Source organism: Poecilia mexicana, unplaced genomic scaffold (genome assembly GCF_051168715.1).
Source record: "Poecilia mexicana isolate PSO_F unplaced genomic scaffold, ASM5116871v1 scaffold_16, whole genome shotgun sequence".
Classification (NCBI taxonomy): domain Eukaryota; kingdom Metazoa; phylum Chordata; class Actinopteri; order Cyprinodontiformes; family Poeciliidae; genus Poecilia; species Poecilia mexicana.
In genome coordinates, this window is record NW_028263385.1 from 15,063,016 (window position 1) to 15,088,956 (window position 25,941).

At 39.9% G+C, this 25,941-nt stretch overlaps 3 protein-coding genes across 3 annotated transcripts; 1 reads left to right on the top strand and 2 right to left on the bottom strand.

Moving 5' to 3' along the window:
* Positions 1-45: 45 nt before the first annotated feature.
* Positions 46-9,475, bottom strand: entrep3 (endosomal transmembrane epsin interactor 3). Its single transcript, XM_088013820.1, has 14 exons — positions 9,242-9,475; positions 9,100-9,156; positions 7,903-8,010; positions 7,643-7,759; positions 6,698-6,805; positions 6,390-6,550; positions 6,177-6,276; positions 4,980-5,052; positions 3,307-3,577; positions 2,878-3,227; positions 2,747-2,788; positions 1,597-1,772; positions 1,343-1,489; positions 46-1,253 (listed from the first exon to the last, which is right to left on the bottom strand). Exons 1-14 carry the CDS (start codon positions 9,473-9,475, stop codon positions 1,002-1,004), a joined length of 2,196 nt encoding a protein of 731 aa, XP_087869946.1. The 3' UTR covers positions 46-1,001.
* Positions 9,476-12,078: 2,603 nt separating this feature from the next.
* On the bottom strand, positions 12,079-18,960 carry rab13 (RAB13, member RAS oncogene family). The gene is made up of 8 exons (XM_015007535.2): positions 18,187-18,960; positions 16,622-16,682; positions 16,380-16,440; positions 16,189-16,266; positions 14,623-14,712; positions 14,252-14,317; positions 14,065-14,115; positions 12,079-13,965 (listed from the first exon to the last, which is right to left on the bottom strand). Exons 1-8 carry the CDS (start codon positions 18,308-18,310, stop codon positions 13,894-13,896), a joined length of 603 nt encoding a protein of 200 aa, XP_014863021.1. The 5' UTR covers positions 18,311-18,960; the 3' UTR covers positions 12,079-13,893.
* An 864-nt stretch (positions 18,961-19,824) lies between these two features.
* On the top strand, positions 19,825-23,637 carry rps27.2 (ribosomal protein S27, isoform 2). Its single transcript, XM_014987215.2, has 4 exons — positions 19,825-19,930; positions 20,544-20,652; positions 20,982-21,092; positions 22,816-23,637. Exons 1-4 carry the CDS (start codon positions 19,925-19,927, stop codon positions 22,842-22,844), a joined length of 255 nt encoding a protein of 84 aa, XP_014842701.1. The 5' UTR covers positions 19,825-19,924; the 3' UTR covers positions 22,845-23,637.
* The last annotated feature ends 2,304 nt before the right edge of the window (positions 23,638-25,941 follow it).

The window sequence follows — 25,941 nt, forward strand, 5'->3', positions numbered from 1 at the left end:
AAGAATGAGTTTGAAAGAAAAACAAAAAAACAACTGGATCGCCTTCTAGTGCCATGCATTGAGGCTCTCCATGACAGTAGATTTATTTGGTGTTGTATGTTGTTTACAGCAGAAGAAAATGTTTTAAGGGGGCATTAGGACATTCTGGTAAAGTAATTAAGAAACGTCTTCCACTTGTTTATTTGCCAAAACAACACATATAGGCCAATTTGTGATTTTATTTTTTTTTCAAACATGTTTAATTTTGTTCCAGTAGCTGGATAGAGAATTTCTTATCTGTAATTTATCGTTTCTATAAACCCAAGGCCAGAAAATCCTAACACTGATAAGCTAACAGTTTATTTATCCACAATCAGTAAACATTATCTATGTTCTGCTCTGCAAAGGCCTCAAAAATAGGAAGTGTTCGCAGGATTTCACAAATTCTCCACATCCAATTTGACTAAATTTGGGCAATTTTGCAACAATCAGTGGGGAAGCTACAATTTCAGTAAAAGGCAGACCTACAAAGTGCTGACTTAGAGGCACTGATTAATAGTACACTATAAAAAAGAATTATTGGAGTCCAAGGTATGAATACTTTTGAGGGACACTGTATTCAGCTGACTGCTTTTGGTGGTACTTCTCTTAATATATATGGAAGACAAAAATACAGATTTCCTCATTCTCGTCACCTGAGCAAAGAAGTGGTCTAACAGCAATGTAGAAAAAAAAAGATGAGAAACAAATTGGAACCCATAAATGCAATTGTACTGTAAATGGTCATTCTCTTCTGATCATCGTTCTCCTTGTTCGTAAAGAAAGCCGGAGCTCTGCGCTGACGTTCAGTCTATCAGAAGCACCTCTGAAGTAAAGTCGTTTTCACAGCTGACCTCTGGAAATGGAGGCGACGAAGAGAAAAAGGGGGGAAGACTTTTGAAAAATAAATTCTGAATGTTTTCACGTTTGCCAAAATCGTGCTGTCTTGTCTTCCTCTTTCATCCTCCGCCCTCCTTTCCTCGTCACAGCGCAGACTCTGAATAGAGAGCTCCAGATGACCCGTGAGGCGCATGAGGCGCCATCAATCGACGCAACGACGAAGTGGAGGAGCTCAGATCTCCACAGCTGCGCAGGTGGATCCCTTCTGGCGCTCGACTGCTGTAGTGCCGGTTGTGTCTACTGTCGCTATGGGAGTGGTGATGTCCCCGGCGGTGAGGGTGATGGGAGTGAACGTTGGGGTGTCCGCGGCTGGTGCTCCAAGGGGTCCGCGACACCTGGAGGTAATTTAATAAATCTGTAGATGATCTGGAGGCTGGAGATGCTGAACAAGTGCTAAAATTGGGTTGGAGTTTGGGTGTCATACTTGCTCAGAAGACAGGTGGTTAGAGCCAACCGTCTCAACTCCACTTCTCCTCTTTGGCCCCTGTCCTGTGCTCCCAGCATGCTCAGAGGGTGGCCCCAGGTTACGTTTGGAGCGCTGCAGGAAGCGAGCCACCAGAACTCGGGTAACCTTAAAAAAAAAAAAAAAAAAAAAAAAAAAGCAAGGAAAATAATAATGTCAGAGCTTAGTGTTTTTTTTTTTCTTCACTTTTGGTACGTAAGAGATACCTGATTTACCTTCAGGTCTCCTAGAGAGCGGTGGCAGTCTTTAGGTATGCATATAGGTGAGGTGGGTGCAGGTTTAGGGGGGATTTGCACACTTGTGGCTGCTGTCTTAATGCCACCTTTACTTGGCAGAGCAGAAGGAGGAGCCACAGAAGAGCGAGGCAACAAACACGCTTCGGAAGATGGAGCTTTGAAGTCGAAAAAAAGGACAGAAATTGTAGGTGTTACGTTCTACAATGAGAGTGCGCACTCGCCTTCATATTTACCAGGTACACCAGTTCAATTGCTTGTTAAGGCAATTGATGAAACAACCAATTACATAGCTGTGACTCAGTGCATTAAAGACACGTTGAAGAGAGTATTTTTCTATTATTTTTTAAAATTTTTATTCAGGACCTCTGATTATGATTTTATTTCCTAAGCATTTCTTCATTGCCAAATTACGCCAAAAGATTTGTCTCTTCCCTCAACTTTAAGACTGTGTGTTTAATACACGATCATTTTCTTACTTATAGTCAGGAAGGTATCCTAAGCAGTGGTAAGAAGAGTGTCTGTTTATGCGTTTTTGTACGATTAATAAACTTACAAAAGCAAAGTGAACTTAATAAGTCAAGTTCACTTTGACTTGTTATGATTCAAAGCGAACATGGGAGACTTTAAACGTTGCGTGGTTGTTGACGCCAGATAGGCTGGTCTGAGTATTTTAGAAACTGATATTGTAGGAGTTTCACTCAAAACCATCAGAAAATGGTCTGAAAAAGATTTAAAAAAAAAAAAACCACTGGGCAGGAAATGTATGGAGAAGAACAGTCTTGTTTGTATCAGAGGTCAAAGGAAAGTGGGAAGATGCAGCAGCAGAAGACCACACCAGTTACCACTACTGTTAGCTAAGCTCGCAAAAATCAGATAATAACAGATTGAAAAAAGCATTCTCTGGTCTGATGAGTTTCAATTTCAGCTGTGACATTCAGATGGTGGAGTCAGAATTGACCATAAATAACATGAAAGCACGGATCCATCTCATGTTACCAAGGTCAAATCATCTCAACCTGCTTTGAACATGACAATGACTGTGGCCTCCACAGCCGCCAGAACCTGATCCAATAGGGCACCTTTAGGATGTGGTAGAACAGGAGATTTTCCTCTGGATATAAGCTCTTACCTGTGTCTGTAGATGCCTTGCTGCCTCCGGACCCAAAGTCAACTGGAACAAAAAAGGGGGGGGAAAAAAAGCATATTTTTGTCCTCACTGTAAAATTGGAGTAAATGTTTTCTCGCTAATGCTCGCCTCACCTGTGTCTGTTGAAGAGCCGAGGCCTGGCTCACTGTGCGACCGCACAAGGCGTAAAAAGCCTTCACTCTGTCTTCTAACGGTCCCTCCATGCTTGTCACTTCTCTCAGCCCTTCGTCGGAGGTAAAGGGCCCCGTGAGGAGGGAGCAGTCCGTTCCCGTGCTCACAGGCTGCTGAGGAAGACGATGGAGGGGGAACAGATGAGGCCGGGGCAGCTTCCTGGTTTGAGGGGTCGGTGAGGTTCACCTGAATCTCTGGGATGAAACGTTGCTGTTGATTTGGTGAGTTTCCTATTGCTTCCAGCTGGGAACAGCTGCTAGCTAACACAGCCTGGCGGTGCAGCACAGGAGACCTGGAAAACGGACTGGGAGAGTTAAAATTTCTCCTCAAAACTTAAGGAGGAATTTGAACTTTTTGGAGCTTTTTCTCACCTGTATGTATTGGTAGCTGTGCTAGGCGAGGAGCAGGAATTAGACCGTTCCCCTCTGAGGAACCGTCTTGCCCTCGGCCCTCCTGCCAGCGGGCTCTCCGGTGTTTGACACTGTGGACCGCGGAAGAAGCTGTCGCCCCTGTCAGCACAGGTCCTGTTGCCCCCGTGGCTCCTAATCCCAACCTCCATCAAACAGGAGTCTTCAGACGGGGAGGAATCATCAGGGATGTCCACAATCTCTGACATTAACAGAGAACCACTATCCATAGATACTAACAAGAAAAAACAATATGTTTTTCTTTATTATTCAGGAAAACCCTTGAATGTTCAGTCAGGTTTTACAATATTAAATGTGCCATCTTGTTTGACATTTCTTACCAGTTTCTCAAATGTATCTACATAAAACTGCAGATTTCATCTAAATCTTCACCTTTATTTTTGAGTGATGATATATTAAATAATTTAACACTAAATTACTTTCTAAATATTAATAACCATTAACCTAAATAACATTCCCAGTTAAGAAAAAAATATTAAATGCCAGTCATAGTTTGTACTATTACTGAAGCAGCTTTATGTTTCATTTTTAAATTGTCCTTAACCAGAAGTAATAATATATCTCACATTTCCAACTGTTAGCTGAAGAAGCTAAAGGCACATTTTACATTGGGGTTATACAGAAACAAAACGTTACACATTATTATTTATATTCCACAGCACAATGAGGAGAGTCATCTATTAAAGGTGAAAATGCAGAACCAGTGGCCAGCCCTGCTTGCTTCTGATTTCCCCACCCCACATCTGAGATGATGTTCTTGAGTTTAAGTGGTTTTAATGAGACTTGGCTGCTTGGTGGTTTGATGTCTAGGAAATGGAGCAGAAGCATTTTCCTTAAAGAAAAAGCATCTAGCTCAGTTTGAAATTGTAGGAGAATGTGCTATGGTCATTGTTGTATTGGACAATGACTCCAAAAAGTTAAAAAAGTTGACTCAAAAACAATACTGAGCATCATCATGACATCCATAGTAAAACATGGTGGTGGCAGCGTCATGCTCTGTGCTTAATTCTCCTCAAAGAACTGGGGCTTTGGGTTTCGTTGGGTTAAATTCTTAATGGTGATACAGTTTAGTTTTGCCTCCAATCTTCCAGGTATCTGCTAGAAAGCTAAAAGGCGAGGAGAGATTTTATTTTTGAGCATCTCTCTGAGCCCAGGTATACAATTTTTATACAATTTAATACTTATGACCATGTCATATTTCATATTTCTTTTTAATAAATTTACAAACATTTCTACATTTTTCTGTCTAGATGGTATGACCAGTGTACATTCATAAGAAATCATTTGAGCTTTTTTTAAATATCATTATTATTTTAGTAAATGGCTCCAATGAAAGACAGAGTGAAAATTTTAAAGGGGTCTGAAAACTTCCTGTACCCACTGCATGAGAGCAACATAATCTTGCGCTTCTATTGATTTTGATTTTGGATTTTTATTGGTTGCTGTTTGAATATCAAAATAGCAAAAGAGCCATTTCTAGCTTATAATGGGCTTTCACTGTTTTTCTTTAACGTTTTGTCTTCATTTACATCTTGAATGCAACTACACGACTCGATTTACCTACATACACACTTGACACAACATGACAGACAGACATGGATGGACAGTTTTTGCACCTTCTCCGCTAAAGGCTGTAGAGGTCCCTCTCTCTCCAGACAGCTCAGTACCATGGACGTCAAACACGGTTGCCTTGACAATCACAAGAGACAAGGATCAGGACAGTCAAAGGATGTATTACACAAAATGAAGAAAGATGCTGCAGAGTGACGTACAGAAGCTTAGCACTGCCCAGTCACATCTCTGTTATTCTGAATATTTAAATGTACCGTTTTCCTAAAAGCTAATGCATAAAACATTATTTTAATTGAGCAAAAAATATTATTATTTTCACTTCATTTGTGAAATTCAGTCTTACATGATTGCCATCACAGTTTTCTTTGTCTTATGAGCTTTTTTGGGGGGAGAAAATTGTTGTTCATCTTAATCGGCATAAGAAGTAAATGGATTATCATTCATTTCTAAAACTAAATCTAAACAGGCCAAATCCAATTACTCCCACTCTTTAGTCTTAAGTCATTGTTTTCTGCATGTTTAAACCAGGGAGTTTGTCTTGTAGGTATTTTGTATAACTTACTGGACACTTTCAGGAAGTGGGTTTTATAAGGAAGTGACTTAAGATGTATCTTCAAGGATTTTACATGGCACTTTCCCATAGTTTAGGAAAGTACACTGCAGGTTCAGGAAAGTACATACAATTTTTTTTAAAGTCCCAAGTAAGTTCCTGAAGTTGCCTTACAAGTTCCTGCAAAGTGACAAATAGATTCCAGGGAAGAACCTGTGAAGTACTCAGTAAATTACAAGACAAAGTTCTGAAAGTTATCTAATAAATGTGATAAAGTACCTGATACAATCCTAGAAAAAAGTAAGGAGTAAGCTAAAAAAAAAGTTCTGGGAAGTACTTGGTAAGTTCTATGACCTGGTAAGTCTTTGAGTTCCAGGGACATTCCAGGAAAGTGTCTGGTTAGTTCACTATAGGCTCCAGGGAAGTATCTAGTAAGTTGCTGGAAAATACCCAGTTAGTTTCAAGAAAGTTGCAGAAAGTACTGGGGTAATTCCTTCAAAGCTACTGTGAAGATCGATCAGAGTTCCCAGTAAGCTCATTCGTTGCTCTATCATGCACCAGCATCACTGTTATTTAAATCCATTTCATCTGCTAACTTTTGTTCTTGTCAAAATTAGGTAATGTTTTCTTCCCTAAATATCCGTAGCAGAAGTAATTCTGGGCAAATGTCTGCGTGTACCCAGCGGCTCACCTGGCTTGCAGCTCTTTGGCCCATCACAGCTTCATAGGGAGGAGGGCAGTCAGTGGGGTACAACGGGACAGGACTCTCCATGGAACCATTATAGGTGATGCTGGATGTTGATGCAAACACGTTAATCATTCTTTAAAGGTGTGTGTTACATTATAAACACAATGGCTATTACAGAACACACAGATTGACAATATCACAAAAGTACTGTAGCACCTCTGAGCGTCTGTCTCTGAGCTGCAGGTGTATTCAGGCGGGTAGTAGGGAGGAGGAGGGATGGGGGGCACAAACTCCTCAAAGTCCATGATGTTGGTCAGGAAAGCGTCTTGCGGAGTGGTGCATTCTGGGTTGACTGAGCGGGAGCGATGAGGGGCGAGCTGAGCGGTAACCACAGAGGATGCATTAAGGTTTCGTTTGTGTTTAAAACCGATACCTTGAATTCCGGATGTGACTCTGCTGCATCGTAAAAAAAAAAAAAAAAAGATCAGCCACTTAAGTGAAATGTGCTGCGTCGGCGCGCTCACCAGGTGCACAAGATCCAAGGAGAATATGTGGATACTGCAAGTCACAGTGGACAGCGTACAAATGATGGTGGAGAGAATGCTGAGACCACACGCACTGAACAGGAGGTCCTGCACAAACAAACGGCATTCATAAAAATCTCAACTCAAACATTTTTTTGGGTAATTCGTCTGCTATATAACATTTAAAATGTAACACTTTATGCTTACATATGTTTCCTATGTCAGGGCGATTTTGTAGGGTGCTAAGCTATTTTTGGAACATTGGTAAATATGTGTAAATACCCCCAAAACAAATAATATGTAGTTAACACTGAAAATGTTTTATAAATGTTAAGAAGACACTTTTTTAAAAAACTTTCCTAATAAGTAATTCATGTCTTTCTGTTTCCATAGGATATTGTTATGATGCAATAGACATTATGCATATGATCATTTCTCTCAGTCAAGCTTAAAAATTGGAAAGACGAGAAAGCGTGAAATTACAATTATGCTGCAAAAAAATTACTTGTCCATATAGTCAGTGAGAACAACAAGTAAGTTTGAAACAAAAATTGTGACAAGCAAAGCTGCACCAAGAAGGGGAAAAAATGATTTCTTCCCCAACATCTCAAATGCTACTGGGAGTTTAACTGGAACTGTCAGCTTCGGTCGGAGGAAACCGTAATCGACTGGGACATCTTTGAAATATTAAGAGACAGAGCACAAAACTCTCTCCTGGGTGAGCAGAGGTTAAGAGAACATAGAAGAGGCTCCAATATTCCAGATGATCCAGAGAAAGTGTGCAACAAATATCTGTCTCACTACGAGGTCCAATATTTTTCATATATTATATAAGACTAAAACACAGTCTATTTTTATGCTGGAATACATATTTTTATTTTAAGCTTTCCCCCCCCCCACACACACACTTTTGCCAGGAATAAATGTGCAGAGTACAGTGCTTACCTTTAGCTGATGTTTGAATGAGTGACAGTCACCATTCTTGGACAGAACCAGGGTATCCTCTTCCGCCATGGAGCAGGCTGTATTGCCTGCACAGCACACACAGAGACCATTCTCCACCTACACACATTATCATACAGAGTGAATCACAGTAATGCACCGATTGGAGCTCTTTCACATTATTCAAATTATTCCTGGCTCATTCCTAATGCATCTGCTTGGAAGGACATTTCAGCACAAGGAAGACGGCAGTTCTGACATACCTGGCAGGTGTTCATTGACTTGACCATCTGTGCGTTCTGACACGAGAGCATTGAGCCGGCCAGGCTGAGGATCACACACACTGCAGACAGCAACATGAACAGTGACACCTGTGGAGGGATGCGGAGGCCATGCTTAATTTAGAGTGGGTTATTAAAACTGCCTGCGACCAGGCAAGGAGAACAGATGACGCTAAAGGACACAAAACCAAATTTCACTGTTTATTTTACAAAGAGGATGAAACAGTCAGTGGAAAGGTGAAGAAAGAAAACATCCTTTTGTAAGCCTAACATGCAGTAAGCCTAACTGCATGTTAGGCTACATGTTATTTTTTTTCAATATATTAAAGCTTAACTGACTCTTTGGTAGAGTGTCCCACTAAAACATTATGCATTTCAAATCATTGTGATGGTTTCTAAACTGGATTAATTATCCTGCATAATGAATTAATACATTATGCAGCACATTTAAAGCTGCAGTATGTAGCTTTTATGAAAAATGTTTTTGTTTTAAATAAAATTATCATTATGTCGTGATAGTATAAGATCAACAATATATAAGAAAAATTGAGCCCCTCTGCGCACCAGCAACCCTCCCGACCCCACTAAAGGACAAGGGTGTAAAGAAAATGGATGGATGGATGGATGGATGGATGGATGGATGGTGGATGGATGGTGGATGGATGGATGGATGGATGGATGGATGGATGGATGAGTCCCTCTGCCTTCTTCCTGTGGTAGCTGCAGAAATACACCATTCAGTGAGAAACAATCAAAATCAGGGGGAGGGTCTTAGCGCTGTCAATCACTCTCATGCTCACCCTTAAAGTCTTTGTAGGTTTTCCCTGTATTTCCCTAAAAACATGATTGTCCTTTAATTAGCTCAATCTTTCTTCAGTCGACTCTGACAAGCTTCCTTGACCTTATGCTGCCTCATGCATTCATACATAACATTTTGCGTAGCATAATATTTTCTCTGTCAACACACACACACACGCACGCACGCACGCACGCACGCACGCACGCACGCACGCACGCACGCACGCACACTCACACAGGATCTCTGTTGCTTCTGTGATCATGTTCTCCTTTGGGTGCTTGTAATGTGAAAAAAATGGGAAATACTCCCAGAAGTTTGAATACTCTTTTTTTCCCCCCCAGTTATGATGAAAAGTTGTTTAAATGCAGTGAAAAACATACCACCAGTGTTAGAGGTCTTCTCCATGAGATTATTCCCACTATCCCTGATGCCACCACCTGGTGACAAATGCAAACATAAAACACGCACAACTTACAGTCAGCTTGGTTTCGTTTAACAAGCTTTGGCTACAGTCATACTCACAAAGAAGCCAGCCCAGAATGGACAGGACTGCCGGACGCGCGCGGATGAGGTGAAGGCCATGCTGGTGAAAGAGAAGGCCAGAACCATGGCTCCCAGCCCCAGGTGGCACAAACCCAGGTAGAGCAGCAGACGGGCCCCACCGGGCCCCCTGCCTGACATGCCTCTGCGACTGTCAGACCAACCGCAAGATCCAGAGGCAGAAGCCACGCTGCTGGAGTCTGAAGGTGAAGGCATGGTTGGCTTGTCTCTATGTGTGTATGTGTGTGTGTGTGTGCGTGCGTGCGTGTGTGTGTGAGTGAGGAGGATGGGAAGATGTTTACTTGTGCACTGAGTTCATATAACAAACTGTGTAGGCAGAAACACAGAAGAGCAGAGGAGGAACTGGTGTAAATGCTGGGTTAACGGTGTTACAATTCATGCATCAAGCTGACCCCCTGGCAGGTGCAATGGTTCCTGCGTAATGTCCAGACCGGTCAGTGAGTCCAAGAACTTGATCAGCAGAAAGCTGAGAATCGAGCAGCCCCTCTACACAACCACAGCACTCACCCCACTTGACGTTTGAGCTCTGCTGCTGCTGCTGCTGAGACAGTTAGAGTCGACGCAGCGTACTCTCAGTCCATGCAGCGCAGAGTACACCTTGTGCCACTTTCCTGTTCAGTCCGAGTAAAACACAACTTTAAAGCCGAGTAAAACATCGACTCGGCTGGTTTTAAGTCCTCCCTTTTCAAATCATTTGCGGCTTGCAGACGCGTCCTCCTCCTCCTCCTCCCCGCCGGCTCTCCTCAGCCTCTCCCTCATCTCGGCCCGTGTGGCATTGCGGTATAACCGGAGCCCCGAGCAGGCCGCAGGTTCTCGAGCCGTCCCAAAGAAAGCGGCCAACGATCGCTCGCTGTTTTGCGCTCCGTGCAGCAGAGGTGACATGCGTGCGCCCGGTCATGAGGAAAGGCGTCCCGACTTGTGCGCTCCCTACCTGACGACCTCACAGCTCATCATCATCATCATCATCATCATCATCCTACAGGAGGAAACAGCAGTAAAGGGATGAGGAGATGATATCGGTCCGTCCGGGAAGCAGAGGCTAATTATGGCGACTTAGAGATGAGGAGAAATATCTGAGCATAGATTTGCTAACTGTCTTAAAATAGCAGCCAGGTGGATCAGACGATATATCGGATAAAAAAAAAAATAAAATAAAAAAAAATTAACTTAATTTAAGAGCTTTTGCTATGGTCCACCAAGACCCCATCTTTTTCCTCCGCTTCTTTCCTCCCTGCAGTCACGCGGGCATCCCGTACAGACCGTGTGTTAGTGTGAGCGTCTCTCTCTCTCTCTCTCTCTCTCTCTCTGTGTGTGTGTGTGAGAGTGTGTTTACCTCTCTGCTTCCCACCAAGCCTCACAGAGCCGTCACTTATAGACCACGCGCACGTACCGTATCACTCTATCCATGTTCATCTTGATTAACCCGAATTTGTTCTCTCTGCATCCCTCTTCCGACACTTGGGTGAATAATAGTGTTTGCAAACCGAAAAGCTGCTCCGCATGCGTGATGACATGGCACGCCGAACGTGCAGACAGCTCGGGAGATGCGGCAGCTCGCGCGAGCACGGTCATAAAGGTGGTGCTGATGCTGGAAAGGAGGAGGAGGCGTGGGTGCCATGGCGACAGAATCCGGCACCTTCTGCAGTAAAAACGGAACGAGCAGCAGTTAGCCGATCCTTCGTGAAAGACCTGTATTGCAGCCAACCCTTTAAGAGTTTAACATAATGTTTGCTTCTATAGACTCAGATTTTCAGTACTTAAAAACAAAAACAGAAAATACTACATAAAAAAAGTATTCTTTTTTTTTTAAGATTCTTTCCTTAGAAATATCTTTCAACTTTTAGAAATATCTTTCAACTTTCTTCATAGTTGTAAAATGTTTTTTGATTGACTCCACACTCCATTATTCCAATAGAGTTTAAAATGCGCACATTTTCTTTTACCAGCCTTTTTCTGTCTATTATTATTGAATATTTGTACCATCAACTTTGTCTATTACAATCTCAAATGTCCATTTTGATGAAATTTTATGTGACGGACCAACACAACGCCACACTGGCATCATTGTGACACGGAAAAGGATGCATTGTCCACAAAATTTTTTACAACTGAAATTCATCAATATCATTAGACTGGACGGAGACCCTTATTTTCCACATCAATTCCAAGTCTCGCCACATAATGTCAACTGAATTTAGGTCTGGATTTGATTCCAGCTCTGCCTGGGTATTCTCCTGCTGGTACAGTTTTTTGCAGTCTCCTTCTGGATTGAGCTGCAACAGCAAAGCCTGTTGGTAATATCAGGTTGTGGAAATATTCGCCTGCTGGAGAAAATGCATTGGCATTAAGTCCCTGTAGAAGGTAAGGTGACAGCAACTGGATATAGAGAGATTCTTCAAGAAATCTCCAGGGCGCTCTGAACACTAGGTGCCAACACAATGACCTGGCGCACAATAGCAAGGATAACAAAGGAGAGCCTTCAAAAGCACTCAAATAGAGCATTGACTGAGATCCAATAGAACATCCCCGTAAAGACCAAAAAGAAAACAAAAATATTTATTAAACATTTCCACCACATTATCACTTTCTTTTTTGGTGTATTTTGTTTAGCTTTCTTTTTTTAGAATAACAAAATGTAGAAAAAGTGAATGGTTGTAAACAATTTTGGAAGAACTTTCAAATGTGATTGAAAAGTCAATCACATTTAAGATCAAACAATAAACTATATTTTACACAGTCTGTATGAGAAAGTAATCATGATTCATGAAGAAGCAATTAAAAACAATCACAACCAGGGGCACTTTCATAGTATTTGACTTTTATTAATAAAGAATCGGGTCTGTAAAGTCCGTTTACAATGGCAGATCCAAAACAATAAAAGTGTAACAAATATGACCAAAAAAACAAAAAACAAAAAAAAAAAAATCTGGTTTTCAAGAGCTCTGGTCTGTAAGCAGAAAACAAAGCTGCCATGATTAACACCTGCAGTGGGAGTGATTTTCAGCATTTGAAAAACTGCATGAGCAGGGAGACAGTCAACGTCAGATGAAGCTAATGTGCGGTAACGTTTAGGCACTTCAGATAAAAGGCAAGCCCATTTCAATCAATTCAGCGCGAGAGGCATGCATGCTCTGCTGCTTCCTCGTCTCTCACATCCTGTCCTTTCACTTACTAACACCCATCCTTCCTCCATCTCTTCCCTCGGCTTCTCAGATTGCACTTCTAGATCTCTGCTTGACGTCGTCTACATTCTTCATCCAGCTAGTAAATCAGGGCTTGTTTGACAAACGGCTTTTGTTTGGATTCCATTTGTGGGATTCATTATGATGGAGAGAGATTTAAAAAAATTCTCCAGGGGAGGGAAAACAGGACGTCATCAGGATCTTTAACATTTAATGACACACTCTTGTTGACTGGTAAATGGAGCAGAACACTTGTTCAATCATCTACTTTTCAGGGAGTAAACAATGCCGACTTGGGAATCCTTAATATTTATTTTAAGATATTTATACAATGTATTCGCGTGGCAAATTTATAGAAAACAAAATGTCAGAATGTCAAGTATTTCCTCGTTATCTCTGGGACTTCAATGACAAATTTAAGGCATTTTTCCTCCTCAGGTTGGAATGATTACACCCCACATTTTAAAACAAGAACAGGAGGCCTTGGTTTGAGCTTACTGTACTTTAACAAGTTTCTGGTATAGTTCTGTCTGGATGTCACGAGCCTGATGTAGGCCTTCTGCAAACCAGATTTAATTTGTATTTGGGAAAACAGCCCTGCCCATCTGACCTAAAAGCCACGTTTCGATAAAATGAAACCGTTCTATGCACAGGGAAGTGTATGTATAGATCTCAAAATTGTATGTATATACATCTGTATGTGAATTCAAACTTGTTCACATAATTCTTGTTTTTAGAAATCATGAAAGTTGTTCAATGTTTTTTCTCTACCCCAAGAAAAAAAAGAAGAAGAATGATTTCAATAAATCATTGAAAGTCTAATGTACGCCCATTTATATGCATTATATATTCACGTAAACTCTGATGGGAAACTGAGCCAATAACTAAAGACATTTCTATTCTAATAACCTGCTCCAACATTTAAAACATCTAAACATATTTGACTGGAATTTTGGCACTTGGACTTAAACATGAAATGGTATAAAATCATAAAAAAAATAAAAAAAGTCTTTGATCTGAAATGTTCTGATTTTCAGGAATTATCAAACTCCTGAAAGCTGCTACAGCATGTGCGCAGATGAAAAAAATGATAATATTACAACAGTGCCAGTGCAGGAATGATAAAGAGTGTGGCTATATGCTATAAAGAATCAGATTGGACACAGGTGACATGGAACATGTTGAGTTCAGGCGTTTGGACACTTTCAGCATGTTTTTGTGGCATCAATCAATCACAAAAAAAAAAAGTCTCAGAATAATAAATTAATTTGGGCATGCTAAAATTCTTGTGGACTAAACAACGGTTTGGATATAAAAACAAACTCTCAGCACTTGAAGGTATTGGACCAGTTTTGGCCAGCAGATGGAGACAGAAAGCCTTTGCATTTTTCCACGGCGCTCTTAAATGTCTGTGACATACATATGTCACTTCTAGAGAATGGCACACTTTGAGGGGGGTTTCTCTGTACTGCTGGTGATTTTCACCTCTTTTCCCGCCGAACCCTGTTCACCAACGACAAAAGCAGCTAAACGTCACAAACATGTTCTCTTACTTTTTGTTAGGAAATACATTTATAACAAAAAAAAAACGAACGGACATACCGGCTTCTTGGTGGATTTATACAGTATGTCTCTTGCCAAAGCTAGAAAAGACTGCATAGCAGACAGATTGGAACACAGAAGCAGAGGAAATAAGATTAAACCTTTGCAGCACATTAACAGCGTTTACACAAAACAAGCCCAAAAGTTCAGTGAGGTGTGCAGTCGTGGTGGATTCATTGTGACTCACCTCTTCCACATTAATGCTGGACTTTGCACTGGTCTCGAAGAACCTGATACCGTGATCCTTTGCCAGCTGTTGACATTAGAATAAAGAATATGACTCACAACCACATCCTGGTTCTTATCTAAAGCAACTTTAAAGATAGGTCACCAGTTCTTTACATACAGTGTGCTCGACATTCTTAGTCTGGTACAATTTTTTTTGGTACAAAATACCGACAATGTATCATCTTTCTGTCACTTATGCATGTTACTTTGTGTCACATACAATCACAACACAAAACAAATGCTTTAAGAGTTGAAATAGGCATACAAAGCTAGCCTAAGTATCACAGTTTATATAGTAGACATTAATTACAGTCACATCGGTTTCCTCACCTTCTCTCCCGTCTCCTTGGACACTTTCCGCTTCGGCTCAATGTCGCATTTATTTCCTATAAGCATCTGACTGACCCCAGCAGATGCATTCTGTGAAACAGGGGATGTAGTTATCCGATTAGAGGAGGTCAGCTGAAAATAAGCATTAATCATCACTGCTAGAGTGATGGGATTTAACATCAGATATCTGCTGCAGAGTAAACTCGGAGCATGCTCGGTTCTCCTGTTCAATGCCAGCTGTAGAGTTGTTCTTTTTTATGAAAGACAAATGCATCATTTTAATCCAAACAAGCAACACTGTTGGTTGTTGGAACCAATAACTTTTATTGCAACTTCATAAATCAACATGACTTGTTCCCTAACTGTTTGGACAATCTTTTGTTTGACTCCGGTATTAAATTTTGTGGTGAGGGTGGAGGACAGAGTCTCTGCTGATAGTGCAGCACTCGCACTGCGTTGTTGTGCAAGTGAATGCCCTTTAAATCTTTCTGAGGTTTCTCTAGCAACAAAGCAAGACTTTTGATTTCAGCTTTCTTCAATTTTGATAGTAAGCCGCCCCAGATAGTTTTTGCTCCGTCTTCTCAGTTGAGGTCAACCCCCATCCCAGTTACTGCCACCTTTTCACTTGTTTTGGAAAAACTATTAACTTTCAAGTGAACTGTGATAGCTGCTCAGAGAAGCTACTTTAAGTTGACTATTGTGACAAGATTTGAAGCTTCAGTCAGAAACTGCAAGCAAGTATCAGCTTTACCAAACAAATTAAAGAGATAGTTCAGGTTGTTTTTGGAAGATTGTTTCTGTTTTTGTGTTTTAAGCAGTAAACATTTTGGAATAACTCGCCTTCAAATTTACAGAGTGTGAAAAAAATTTAAAGAGATATAAATATATTCGCAAAACATTGTAGCTTAACACTGAAATGTTTTTCATACATACGTATTGTATAGCACATAGTTCGTCTGGTCAGATATTGTTCAATATATGCTCTGTTTTTAGTGCTCGCTTTAAATAGGATGGTCATTGTTACTGCCTACAGACCAACCATTTCTTCTATGTAAAGAGAATAAACTGCTATAAATGCTTTGGAACTGGACTTTAACATGAAAAAGTTTGATTTATTTTGGCCTCAGTGTCATATCAAGTCAGAGTATTTTTTAAGTATCATCTTTAACTATAACACTCTTCTTGCAACCTCCTGATGTTTTCCCATTCTAAATTTTGTAATGAAAAATATAGGAATTATTACCCTAAACTTGACTAAAAATATATTATTATTTGTAGTAGCAGAGGTTTTCTGTGCAGAAGTCAAAACTTAATTTTCAATAAAGCTATTTTGTTCTGAATTTGCTTCCCTATTTTTCACTACAATTTGGCCATGAACTAGAATCTCATACGCAATCAAAACAGGAGTTATTAATGTGAGTGCACAATGCACTTTTCTCTGTATTTTTGAAGGTTTTGAAAGTCTGTTTTCCTGTCATAATGAATCAGAATAATTTTTAATAATAAAAAGTCATCAAGGAGCAACAGTTGCAATATTCAGTCTCATGGAAATGGAAACAGTCTCACTTCCTTGATGCTCTTCATCCAGTTTTGGATGTTTTCAAAGGATTTCTCATCAGTGATGTCGTAAACCAAGATGATGCCCTGGCAGAAGAGTGACAACTTAAGTGTTCAGTCACAACATACAAAGTGAGCACAAAGAGAAGACATGCAACAAGTTATCCAGCCTGCAGCTTCTACGGGTGTGCAGTCCTCACCATGGCTCCCCTGTAGTAAGCAGTAGTGATGGTCTTGAACCTCTCCTGTCCGGCTGTGTCCCTGCACCAATACGTCAAAGCATTTCAAGCCAGAAACATACAGTGATGCATGTGCAGGACTCATAGAAATATATATATATTTAAAAGGTTGCATTTAAAGTGAATTGTACATCTTAAAAAAATATATTTTATTGATTTCAACACATCACAAAACAAAGAACCACCTCAGTGACACCTCTTACCAGACTTGTAGTTTCACTTTCTTTCCATCCACTTCAATTGTTTTTACTTTAAAGTCAATGCCTGGGAGATAAAGAAAAAGAGGACAGGAAAAGGCAAAATGAGCAAAATACCCCTGATAGGAAGTCAAACATACACACACTGCACGCAGTATTGGTAAGGTGGAAACTGGTCATTTCCACCGTGTGCACTCCCATCCACAAGCAAGCATGAATTGTTTTTTTCCTTTGAGGATGGACAAGCTGACAGACAGCAGGGAGGGGGCTGTCCAGCACTAAACTCTGCATGCCAGAAAGCCAGCAGCTCTTTTGGGAATGCAGAGATGGTAAGAGAGATAGGAATGAGGGTGGGTGGACCTTCAGAGAGAGCAATGAGATCAGTAAAGGGAGAGATAGGATGGGTGGGGGGAGAGTCAGGACAGAGACTGTTATTAAATAAGAACATGAAAAAAAGTAGTGCAACAGAATAAACCCTGTAGTTTAAGTCTGTATTTAAAAGTAATCTTAAACTAATTAGTTCCATTACAGTACTTTATAAGTTTCATTGAAGCTACTAGAAATTTCTTGGTCTTCCTAAATTAAAGTTAGATGAAAATACCTGGTAGGTTCCATGAGAGTTAAGTTTCCTAGAAGTTTAATGAACGCACCTGGTGAATGCCATTAAAATTTCCATTTATAAAAAAACATGGCAAGTCCTTTTAAAGTTTTGATTTGTTCTACAACAGTTCTGTGAACTACCCTGTAAAATCCATGAAGGTAGCTTGTAAGTTTTATGAAAAATATTTATTAAGTTTCTTGTCAGTACCTGGTAATTCAACAAAGTTCCTGCTAAAGAAGGTTCCATGAAAGTGACTGGAAAGTTGTCAGTGCTCACTTAACACTACAGAATGATTCAATGCAAGTACCTGATGAGTTCCTTGAAAATCCTGTTAAGGTTCGGTTTCATGCAACCACCAAGTAGGTTTCAGGAAAGTTCAATGAAACCAACTGGATAAGTTCTGTGAAAGTTTAATGACAGTACCTAGCAAGTTTCATGGATGATACAGATTACCTGGAAAGGTACTTATGTTCCAGATTCCAGAAAAAGTACCAGACATGAAGGTACAGAGTAAGTTCTATGTGATACAGCTCGAGGAAAGTTCAGTTAAAGTGCCAAGTAAACCTAGGGAACCTGCAAAGTTGAAAGAAGTTTTATGAATGCTGCTCATACATTTCAAGGTTCCAAGAAGGTTCCATGAAACCACATCAGATCCAGGAAAGTTCCATCGAACCCTGAGCAAGTTCTGGAAAGTAACACCAACAGGTCTAAACTCTAAGCTCAGATATGGGATGCATCATGCAGTGGTATAAAAAAAAGAAAAAAGTACAGAAAAAAAGAAAAGAAAGATATGAGAAAGAAAGTGGAGACTAGTTGAGACATGAAAGTAGTCTCAGAAACCAGTTTGCACAGTGTTCGGAATCAAACAACGGATCATGAAATGTCAGCAAACATTTATTCAGCTCATAACTCAAGTTTCAGAGCGCTGACGCAGACAGGCTGCAGTTAAATAAACATTATTCTCACGTACCGATGGTGGAGATGTATGTGGAGTTGAAATTGTCCTCAGCAAAACGGATGATGAGGCACGTTTTACCCACTCCGCTGTCCCCGATCAACAGCAGTTTAAAGAGGAAATCGTATTTTTTCGCCATGGCTGGAGCCCAGATAGAAGGAAGAGGAGGAGGGGAAGATTTAAGCAATCTATTTAAAAAGAAAAAAGTTTATAAACTTCCCTTTTTTGTTCTTTGAGATATGCCAGTCTTCTTTTCTCGTTTTCCCCCTCCCAGCCTGTTCACCGGTAAATTCCGATCCCCCTCAGTGCCTCAGTGCTTAGTTTGGACTGGGCGACAACAAACTCCATCCAAAGTTTACAATGCAAGTTTAAGGTCAAACCTTCATCGCCTGAGCTGTTAAAACTCCATTCTTCTGCACTAAAAGTATCCAAATCCCACCGTTTACAAACACATTGGAAACGCTACGTGGTTTTCAGGCTGTAGGGGAAGAAAAAAAAAAAAAAAAAAAAAACTCGGCCCAAATTCCACTTTGGCTGGGAGAATTACGTAGAGTGGGAGTGATTTATGGGAGTGACCAACTTTTACTGACCGGACGTTAGATGGCGCCACTTGAATAGAAGCTCTGTTTATTCCTGGAATAACAAGGCAGATAAAAAAAAAAAAACGTTACAAGTTTCACACTTCAAGGTTTTCCAGTCAAAGATAAACCATTAGAAACATTAAATTGTGTCACAAAAGTCATTTTTAACATTGCGTGCAATGGTGATAAGATATGTCCAATTGTCCACTGACAACATTTATATTGTATCCTAATTTGTTCATGAGAGTTTACTGCCCAGGTCTAACAGCAAAACTGTAATGTAAAGCTTACTAATAATTCAGGCTGTTACATAGATAGCGGTAGGTTTACGTCTTGAGATTGTAACAGCGGCACAAGATACCAAAAAAAAGACAATTTAGTTCTGCCTGCATGGAAAATTTCAAGAAAGACTTTCCCCAGATAGACTCATAGAGAATGTAAGGACACAAACATAAATAAACTAATACAAAAAGGAAATGTAAAAACAACAACAACAACAAAAAAAAACAAAAAAGACCTAACAAGGCTTGTGGGCAGAAACATCATAGTACTTAATTCTATTTTCCTGTAGACAAGAAAATACTTATTCTGCAGAAACATATTTTTCCAGGACTCATAAAACTTGTGTTATACAGCCTTTATATTCACTGGAATGCGCCCCTTCCTATTTGTGTCCATAAGGCCATAAAATAATTCATATGTGACAGAATCATGGCTTATACATATGAAGAACACAATAACATAGCGCCCCCTGCAGGTAACAAGAACCGAGTCACTTTTTGCTAAAACCTTGTTTTTATTTTACACGTGAATTATATTTATTTTACTAAATGAAATAAATCAAGAATGATGAAGAATAATTCTTTTTCTTTCCTCCTTAATACTATACTTAATATAGCTTATTTTTAAATCCAAGATTTTTTTTTCTGTCGCTTCTTTTTCAGGGAAATCTTACTAGATTGAAAAAAAAAAAAAAAAAACGTTTGTAACGTAGGTTATTATTAACATTAATGTTGCCAATTTTCTACACCTATTTTATTTTAAAAAAATGTTACATTGACTATAATGATGTTTTCTTCTTCCTCCCATCAGCCAGCAGTTTCCGGTACGTGACCGACGTGAGTTTTTCTCTTTTCCTTTCTGCAGAGAGTCTTTGCTGGAAACACGCAGACATGCCCGTAAGTAAAAATACCGTTTGTAAAGTTATTATCATGATATAAAGAGTAGGCTTACCCTGTAAGAAGTCGGTACTGGAGTTGACATTTGTGTTTTTTCGTGATTTGGTTAGTTGTTTGGTGTTGCTTTAATGTAAATGTGGAAATGTGAAGCAAGGCAATATGGCGAGAACACGTGTCGGAGGGAGAAACAACGCGATCGGTTAAAACACGTCTAAAAGCCTTCTTCAATTCCCTTTAAGTCAAATTTAGGTAGAAAAGGGTTAAACTGGTTCTGTAGTTTAATACTAAAGCCCAACCAATTGCATTGTATTCAAATATATATATTTTAAAAAACATATGTTTTCATATTTTAGAAATAAAATCTGATATAGCTATATGTTTGTCCCCCCCAAAAAAATGTACATTTATTTCTTTGTTTACTTCTCTCATGGTTCCTTAAAGTGAAACCTACATTCAGGTCACAGTCTTTGCCTTTGTGTAATCATGTTATAAAAGCTATTTCCTGTGCTTTTCAACTTGTTCTCAAATCATTTAAGAAATAGCATGATTGCTGTTGCTTTTTAAGTCATTTTTTAATGTGACTTTCTAATAAATTATCCTGTCTTTTCTCCAGCTCGCAAAAGATATGTTGCACCCCAGTCCTGAGGAGGAAAAGAGGAGACACAAGAAGAAACGGCTTGTGCAGAGTCCTAACTCCTACTTCATGGATGTCAAATGTCCAGGTGTGCGTTAATCTACTCGTTATAGTCAATAATCTGTAATCTAAAAGAAATTTATTTAATATTACAAGTACATTTTGCCTTTATGTGTTGCCCTTTCTCTAAACCTGTAGTGATCGGGGTGTCAAATAAGGCAGAAAGTGACTCTTGCGGTTGTTTACGAGCGAGATTTCACTTGACTCGTTTACACAAACAGCTGCATGGACACCAGTAGTCGGCCATTACGTTCGTCACATAGCAGCAGCTCCCTCTTTCGTTTGGCTTAAGACCTCCATGATGTGTTTCTTACTGTTTTTTTTTTTTTTTTTTTTTTTTTTTTGTGCATTTTGCAGGTTGCTACAAGATCACCACAGTATTCAGCCACGCTCAGACAGTAGTGCTGTGTGTCGGCTGCTCCACAGTTCTTTGCCAGCCGACGGGAGGAAAAGCTCGCCTGACAGAAGGTAGAGACACCACCAGAAGCTCTGTTTCTGGAAAATCCCCTTCATGTTAAAGTCAACCATTTGACACTCACAGAAACGACAATTTTAAGTGTGGCAAGGTGTTTATTTCAGTTTCGCTTCATCGAATTGCCCGCACCTGTTTATTTAACTCCTCACAGGTTGTTTCTGAAATTGTCGAGTGCTGTGCGTTCACAACAAAGCAGATTTTGTTCTCGGTGTTTTTCAAAGGTTACTCTTGAGTTTGCTCTCGGTGATGAGTGGTGTAGATCATAAATTTGACACTGTGGTCTTGATATTTATTACAATGGCAATAAAAAAAAAAAAAAAAAAAGTATTGTTAGGAGAATTTCTTTTTTAAAGCCACGACGCTTCCAATAAGGAAGTAGTGCGTTTTACTCGTTGTCTTATCTTGCACCCCACAGGCGTCGCTCCGTTAACTTTAAATGCTGTGATTTAACACCATGACCTCAACACCATGTCAAATCAAGCTTTTGACTTCCAAGCGAAGAATCGACTGGAATAATACACAGAAGCCATGTGCATTAAGTAATGTGTGTAATCCGAAGCTCAAACAGTTATTTCTCTAATCACGTAAATCCATCAGAGATGAGAGGATTTCAAAATCAAACGGCGGAAGCATTTAGTGACGCCCTATTACACAGACTCGTACCTTATCTTGCTTCTTTACCTTTCTTTTGTTTGCCTGAGATGTAAAATGAAATTGTGACATTTTCTAATGAATAAGTCATCTCTAACGTAGAGTTACTGAACTCCTTTTATGAACGAAGTGACTCTTGAGGGCAGGTGGCTGCGCCGGATTTGTATGTATGGGTAAAACAGTAAAAGTAGGTAAACACCTACAGGGATTTATGCCTCACTTTTTAGATGTTTTTTTATTAGAACAATTAAGATTATCCTCCTCCGTTTGTTGCTCTGTGACATAAAATCCCAGTGAAACACATTGATTTTGTGGTTGTAGCCTGACGAAACATTGAAACGCTGGCGCATGAATACTTTTGTGAAGCACTCTGTGTCTACCTGACCCGTGTAGGCAGCAGAGGCTTTACATCTAAACATAGTACAGTGGACATTTTTCAGGTTGCGTCGTGGTTAACTTTCCCACCTTTGCCTTTGTGTTGCCCTTTCATGATGTTCTCCGTGAACAGGGTGTCTATCGAGGCAAACAGTAACTGTCGGTGCTTGGTGTGAGGAATTCATCACTATTGATCCATTTCTGCACAATCAACTGCAAGCACAAACAAATGACTCCTGTTTTCATTCTGCCGTAGCTTTAAGCTCACTACTGATTAGTTTATTTTGTGGGGGGGAAAAAAAGAGTGGATTAACTGCTGCACGACTCTTGAGCCTCTAGAAGAAGCGATGACTTTATTTAGTGAATGAGCCGATCCCGAAGGTCGAGGTTTGTTTTTCTCGACGCTCTCTCCCGCTCTGTCGTGCGTTCTGCTGCCCTGGTAACCAACAGCCTCTTTCTGATCTGCATGGGCGCAGCCTCAACCTTTGACTCTAGACTCATGCTTGTTTTGTAGTTATTCAGTCTATAAAAAGCAGATCATCACAGCTAGTACCTGTTATGACTCACTTTGACTGGGTTTTTAAACATTTTTTTTCTACATACTTCTTTTATCCTTATGTAACTACGGCTCTTTGTTTGAAACTGAAATGGATTATTTGACTAATTTCCTCCCCTTTCTGTTTCATCCAGGATGCTCTTTCAGGAGAAAACAGCACTAGTGTAACCAAACCTGGCTGCACATGTGAGAAGGAGAACTTGATGGACTTCAGGTGACGCTGCCAAAGATGCAACGTGGGGGGAAAAAAAGGAAAGGAGACGACAGGAATAAATCATGTGAAGCAGTTAGTGTAAAAGAAGTAACTGGCCCGGCTGGAATCCCTCAAACACCTAATATCTTCTAATTGTTCTCTCTAAATAAACCTGGGATTCACAAGTTGAAATGATTTCACGTTTGTCATCCAGTTTGTTGCTTTTTATCTTTTGACGGGTTTTGAGTCCCACTGTCTGCTTACCACATTCTCATGAAGAGGAATCCTGTTAATTTGTAGTTGTGGGTCTGAATTTACCGCTTTAAGCCACACATTCGTGGGAAATTGATCTTTAGTAATGAGACTTGGCTACCCAGCAAAATGGATTCCTGCAGATCTTGTTCGAAAACACTAAAGCTGTTTTTAAGAAATGGAGAGTCTACAGATTATCTTTGCTGCAGTTTTATGCAACAGCCTTGAGCATTAATATCTCAACGCTGTCGTCACTCTTGAGGGTTGATTATGGGGAAAGCCTTGCTTTGTGAAACGCGGCGCCCCGAGGTGATATGTTAAATAAAAATGAGGAGTGTAGCTGTAGGTTTGAGCCTTCAACTTCCTGTGGAAATTAAGGGAATTGAGTTCAGAAGGAATGTGAATATTTGAAGCACCTTTCTTGAATTATTCAATGATAACTTCATTGTTGCCTATGCCTTTGTTTGTGTTGTGTCGACACAACTTGTTAATAAAATCATGGGAAAGGTGACTGGTGTTCTTTATTGAGTGAATAACAGGATTTGTTTCAAATACATTTGCCAACATCCACTCATCTTTTGCCTAACTGTCCATCTAACAAATTGCTGTCAAGTACATTTAATAATCATAGAAGGTGTAGATAAGTACAAGTGCATCAGCTATTCAAAAACTATATTTCAGTAATTCAATTAAAAAGGGAAACTATATAGTATGCAGATTTATTTACTTAGTAACATTTCAAAAAGCCAAACTTTAGGTGCTTATAGTATAAGATCAAAAATAAGGATTTATAAACTTGGATGTTACCTCCACAATCATTGCAAAAACTGATGCTAATATGGAGAGTTGGAAAAGTAACGGTATAAAAGGAAAAATGAGAGTAAGAGTTTGGACATTATGATGTATTTGCTGATTTTTATGACATTTCAATCATCTTTTTAGGTAGATAATTGCAGTGACCACAGTAGTTTTCAGTTTTGCATCATGTTAAATTTAAAAACTATTAATGTCAATGTATATGTTTCTCCACTTGTTCAGTTGCTTAATTTTTTTTTTCTGTCAGGGATGTCGAGGTAGAGCTTTGTGAATATTTAACATATAACTTCAGTTTATTTCAGGACATAACATTTCTTGCACTCTGATGACAGTGAAATGTTCTCTTGCTTCTCAAACGAAAGCATAAACAAACTCCTTGATGTTTGCAGTTCATTCAGAGCGCTTCAGTGTCAACATAAAGATAAGAAAACATTAAAGATTTAAAATACACCAATCACTCCAGCTGAGACTGTTAAGTATTGTATTGATTTTGGACTATTTGAAGTTAGTTTGTTTTCCAGCTAATGTGTTTGAGTTATTGTTGAGGAACTTGATGAAACTGCCCAAAGAGATGGTTTTGCTCCCGTTGCTTTCCTATTCCTCAAGCTCCTGACATGATTTGGTTGTAAAAAAAAAAAAAAAAACATGTTCAGGAAACTGATCCCAGAGGATGAATGAGCAGATTTAATTCTCTAAACATCACATTGCATTAGAAAGAAATGAACTTTCTAGTCTCAATTTGAGAGACGCTTTCTTGCTTCCTTCTCTGTGGATGCCTGCGAGACGCTGTGAGGTCTGAGCACATCGTCATCACATTGCAGGAGGCCTGATCCGGTCAGCGCTGACACCAGGCGGCCTGCAGGCACGGCAGCGTCTCCTGGACTTCAGAGGAAGCTGACCCCAGACAGAGTCTCAGATGGAGGGTGCAGCTGAAGCAGCTGGCTCAACCTTTCCTGAGAACAGACTCAACATCTGTAGCCAGCTGGCGGCAGTGAAAGGCAGAGGGGACAGAATAATGAGATCTTCTCAAAAGCACAGATTAAAGAAGATGGTGATACTGCTAAGTACATAAATCTGTCACCGGAGGGCGCTAAACTGTAACGATTGCATCTCCATTTCTTATGAAGCCCATAGAAGACAAATAGGCCAAATAAACATGGAATCGCTTTGTTTTTGTTCTCATTAAGTTTGAAATGTATGTGCTTTTGTTTTTTTATTGTTGAGTAAAATATTTATTGATATTGTAATTTACCCCTGAATGCAATTTGTATTGGTGACATTTATCTATGTTGCATTGTGTTTTCTGGTCGTTCAGCAGAGCAAGCTGGTGGTGATAATCTGAAGTCGTGTGTGCCAGGCTCTGTGTGTGTTGGAAGCCGAGGAGAAAATGGAATGAAAGGATCAATAGTGAAGGGCAGAGAAATCTGAAAAAGCGAGGATTGAGGTTTTTTTTTTTTTTTTTTTTTTTTGTCAGTGCTGAGGCAAGCTGCACGCATTCTTCTCCCTGAATCAAATCTAGCAAAATGGAAAAGGTTAAAATCAAAATTTGTTATGAAAGAGAGCTATTGAGAGAGAAAAATCAAGAAGCAGAAATGACAAGGCCGTACGAAATGATGTAGAACATAGGTTCTTTGAGTGCAGCAAGAATTGATCCAGGTTAGAGCTAAATAGCTCCCCTCCGACTGAGTCCAACCGGGCAAACTCCCACGCTGAGTGGGGGGTAAACCCTGTATAGAACCACAGTGAACAGTGATTTCATCTGAGCGCACAGTTTGAGCCTCCTCTCACCAAGGACAGAGTCATTATACATTATAAATAACTGTGGTAAACGCTGGTGGGGGGAGTCTGGCTGACCCCCCTGACAGATCTCCATTATATCACAGAAGATACGCCTGTCAGCTTCGTCCAGAGGAGGAAGACGTCTTCTGTCACAAGTTATTTGTTGAATTTATTTATTACAATATTAGAACAAATTTATTTTCTCGTAGCTTGAGACTAC

Coding starts and splice junctions, on each gene's coding strand:
- entrep3 (XM_088013820.1), bottom strand. CDS start 9,475: ATGCCTTCACCTTCAGACTCCAGCAGCGTGGCTTCTGCCTCTGGATCT. Junction 5,053..6,176: donor GCCAAAGAGCTGCAAGCCAG/GTGAGCCGCTGG, acceptor GTGATTGTCAAG/GCAACCGTGTTTGACGTCCA. Junction 1,773..2,746: donor CAAGGCATCTACAGACACAG/GTAAGAGCTTAT, acceptor TCGACTTCAAAG/CTCCATCTTCCGAAGCGTGT.
- rab13 (XM_015007535.2), bottom strand. CDS start 18,310: ATGGCGAAAAAATACGATTTCCTCTTTAAACTGCTGTTGATCGGGGAC. Junction 16,683..18,186: donor CACATACATCTCCACCATCG/GTACGTGAGAAT, acceptor TTTATCTCCCAG/GCATTGACTTTAAAGTAAAA. Junction 13,966..14,064: donor ATAAATCCACCAAGAAGCCG/GTATGTCCGTTC, acceptor GTTGGTGAACAG/GGTTCGGCGGGAAAAGAGGT.
- rps27.2 (XM_014987215.2), top strand. Junction 20,653..20,981: donor CATGGATGTCAAATGTCCAG/GTGTGCGTTAAT, acceptor TGCATTTTGCAG/GTTGCTACAAGATCACCACA. Junction 21,093..22,815: donor AAAAGCTCGCCTGACAGAAG/GTAGAGACACCA, acceptor TGTTTCATCCAG/GATGCTCTTTCAGGAGAAAA.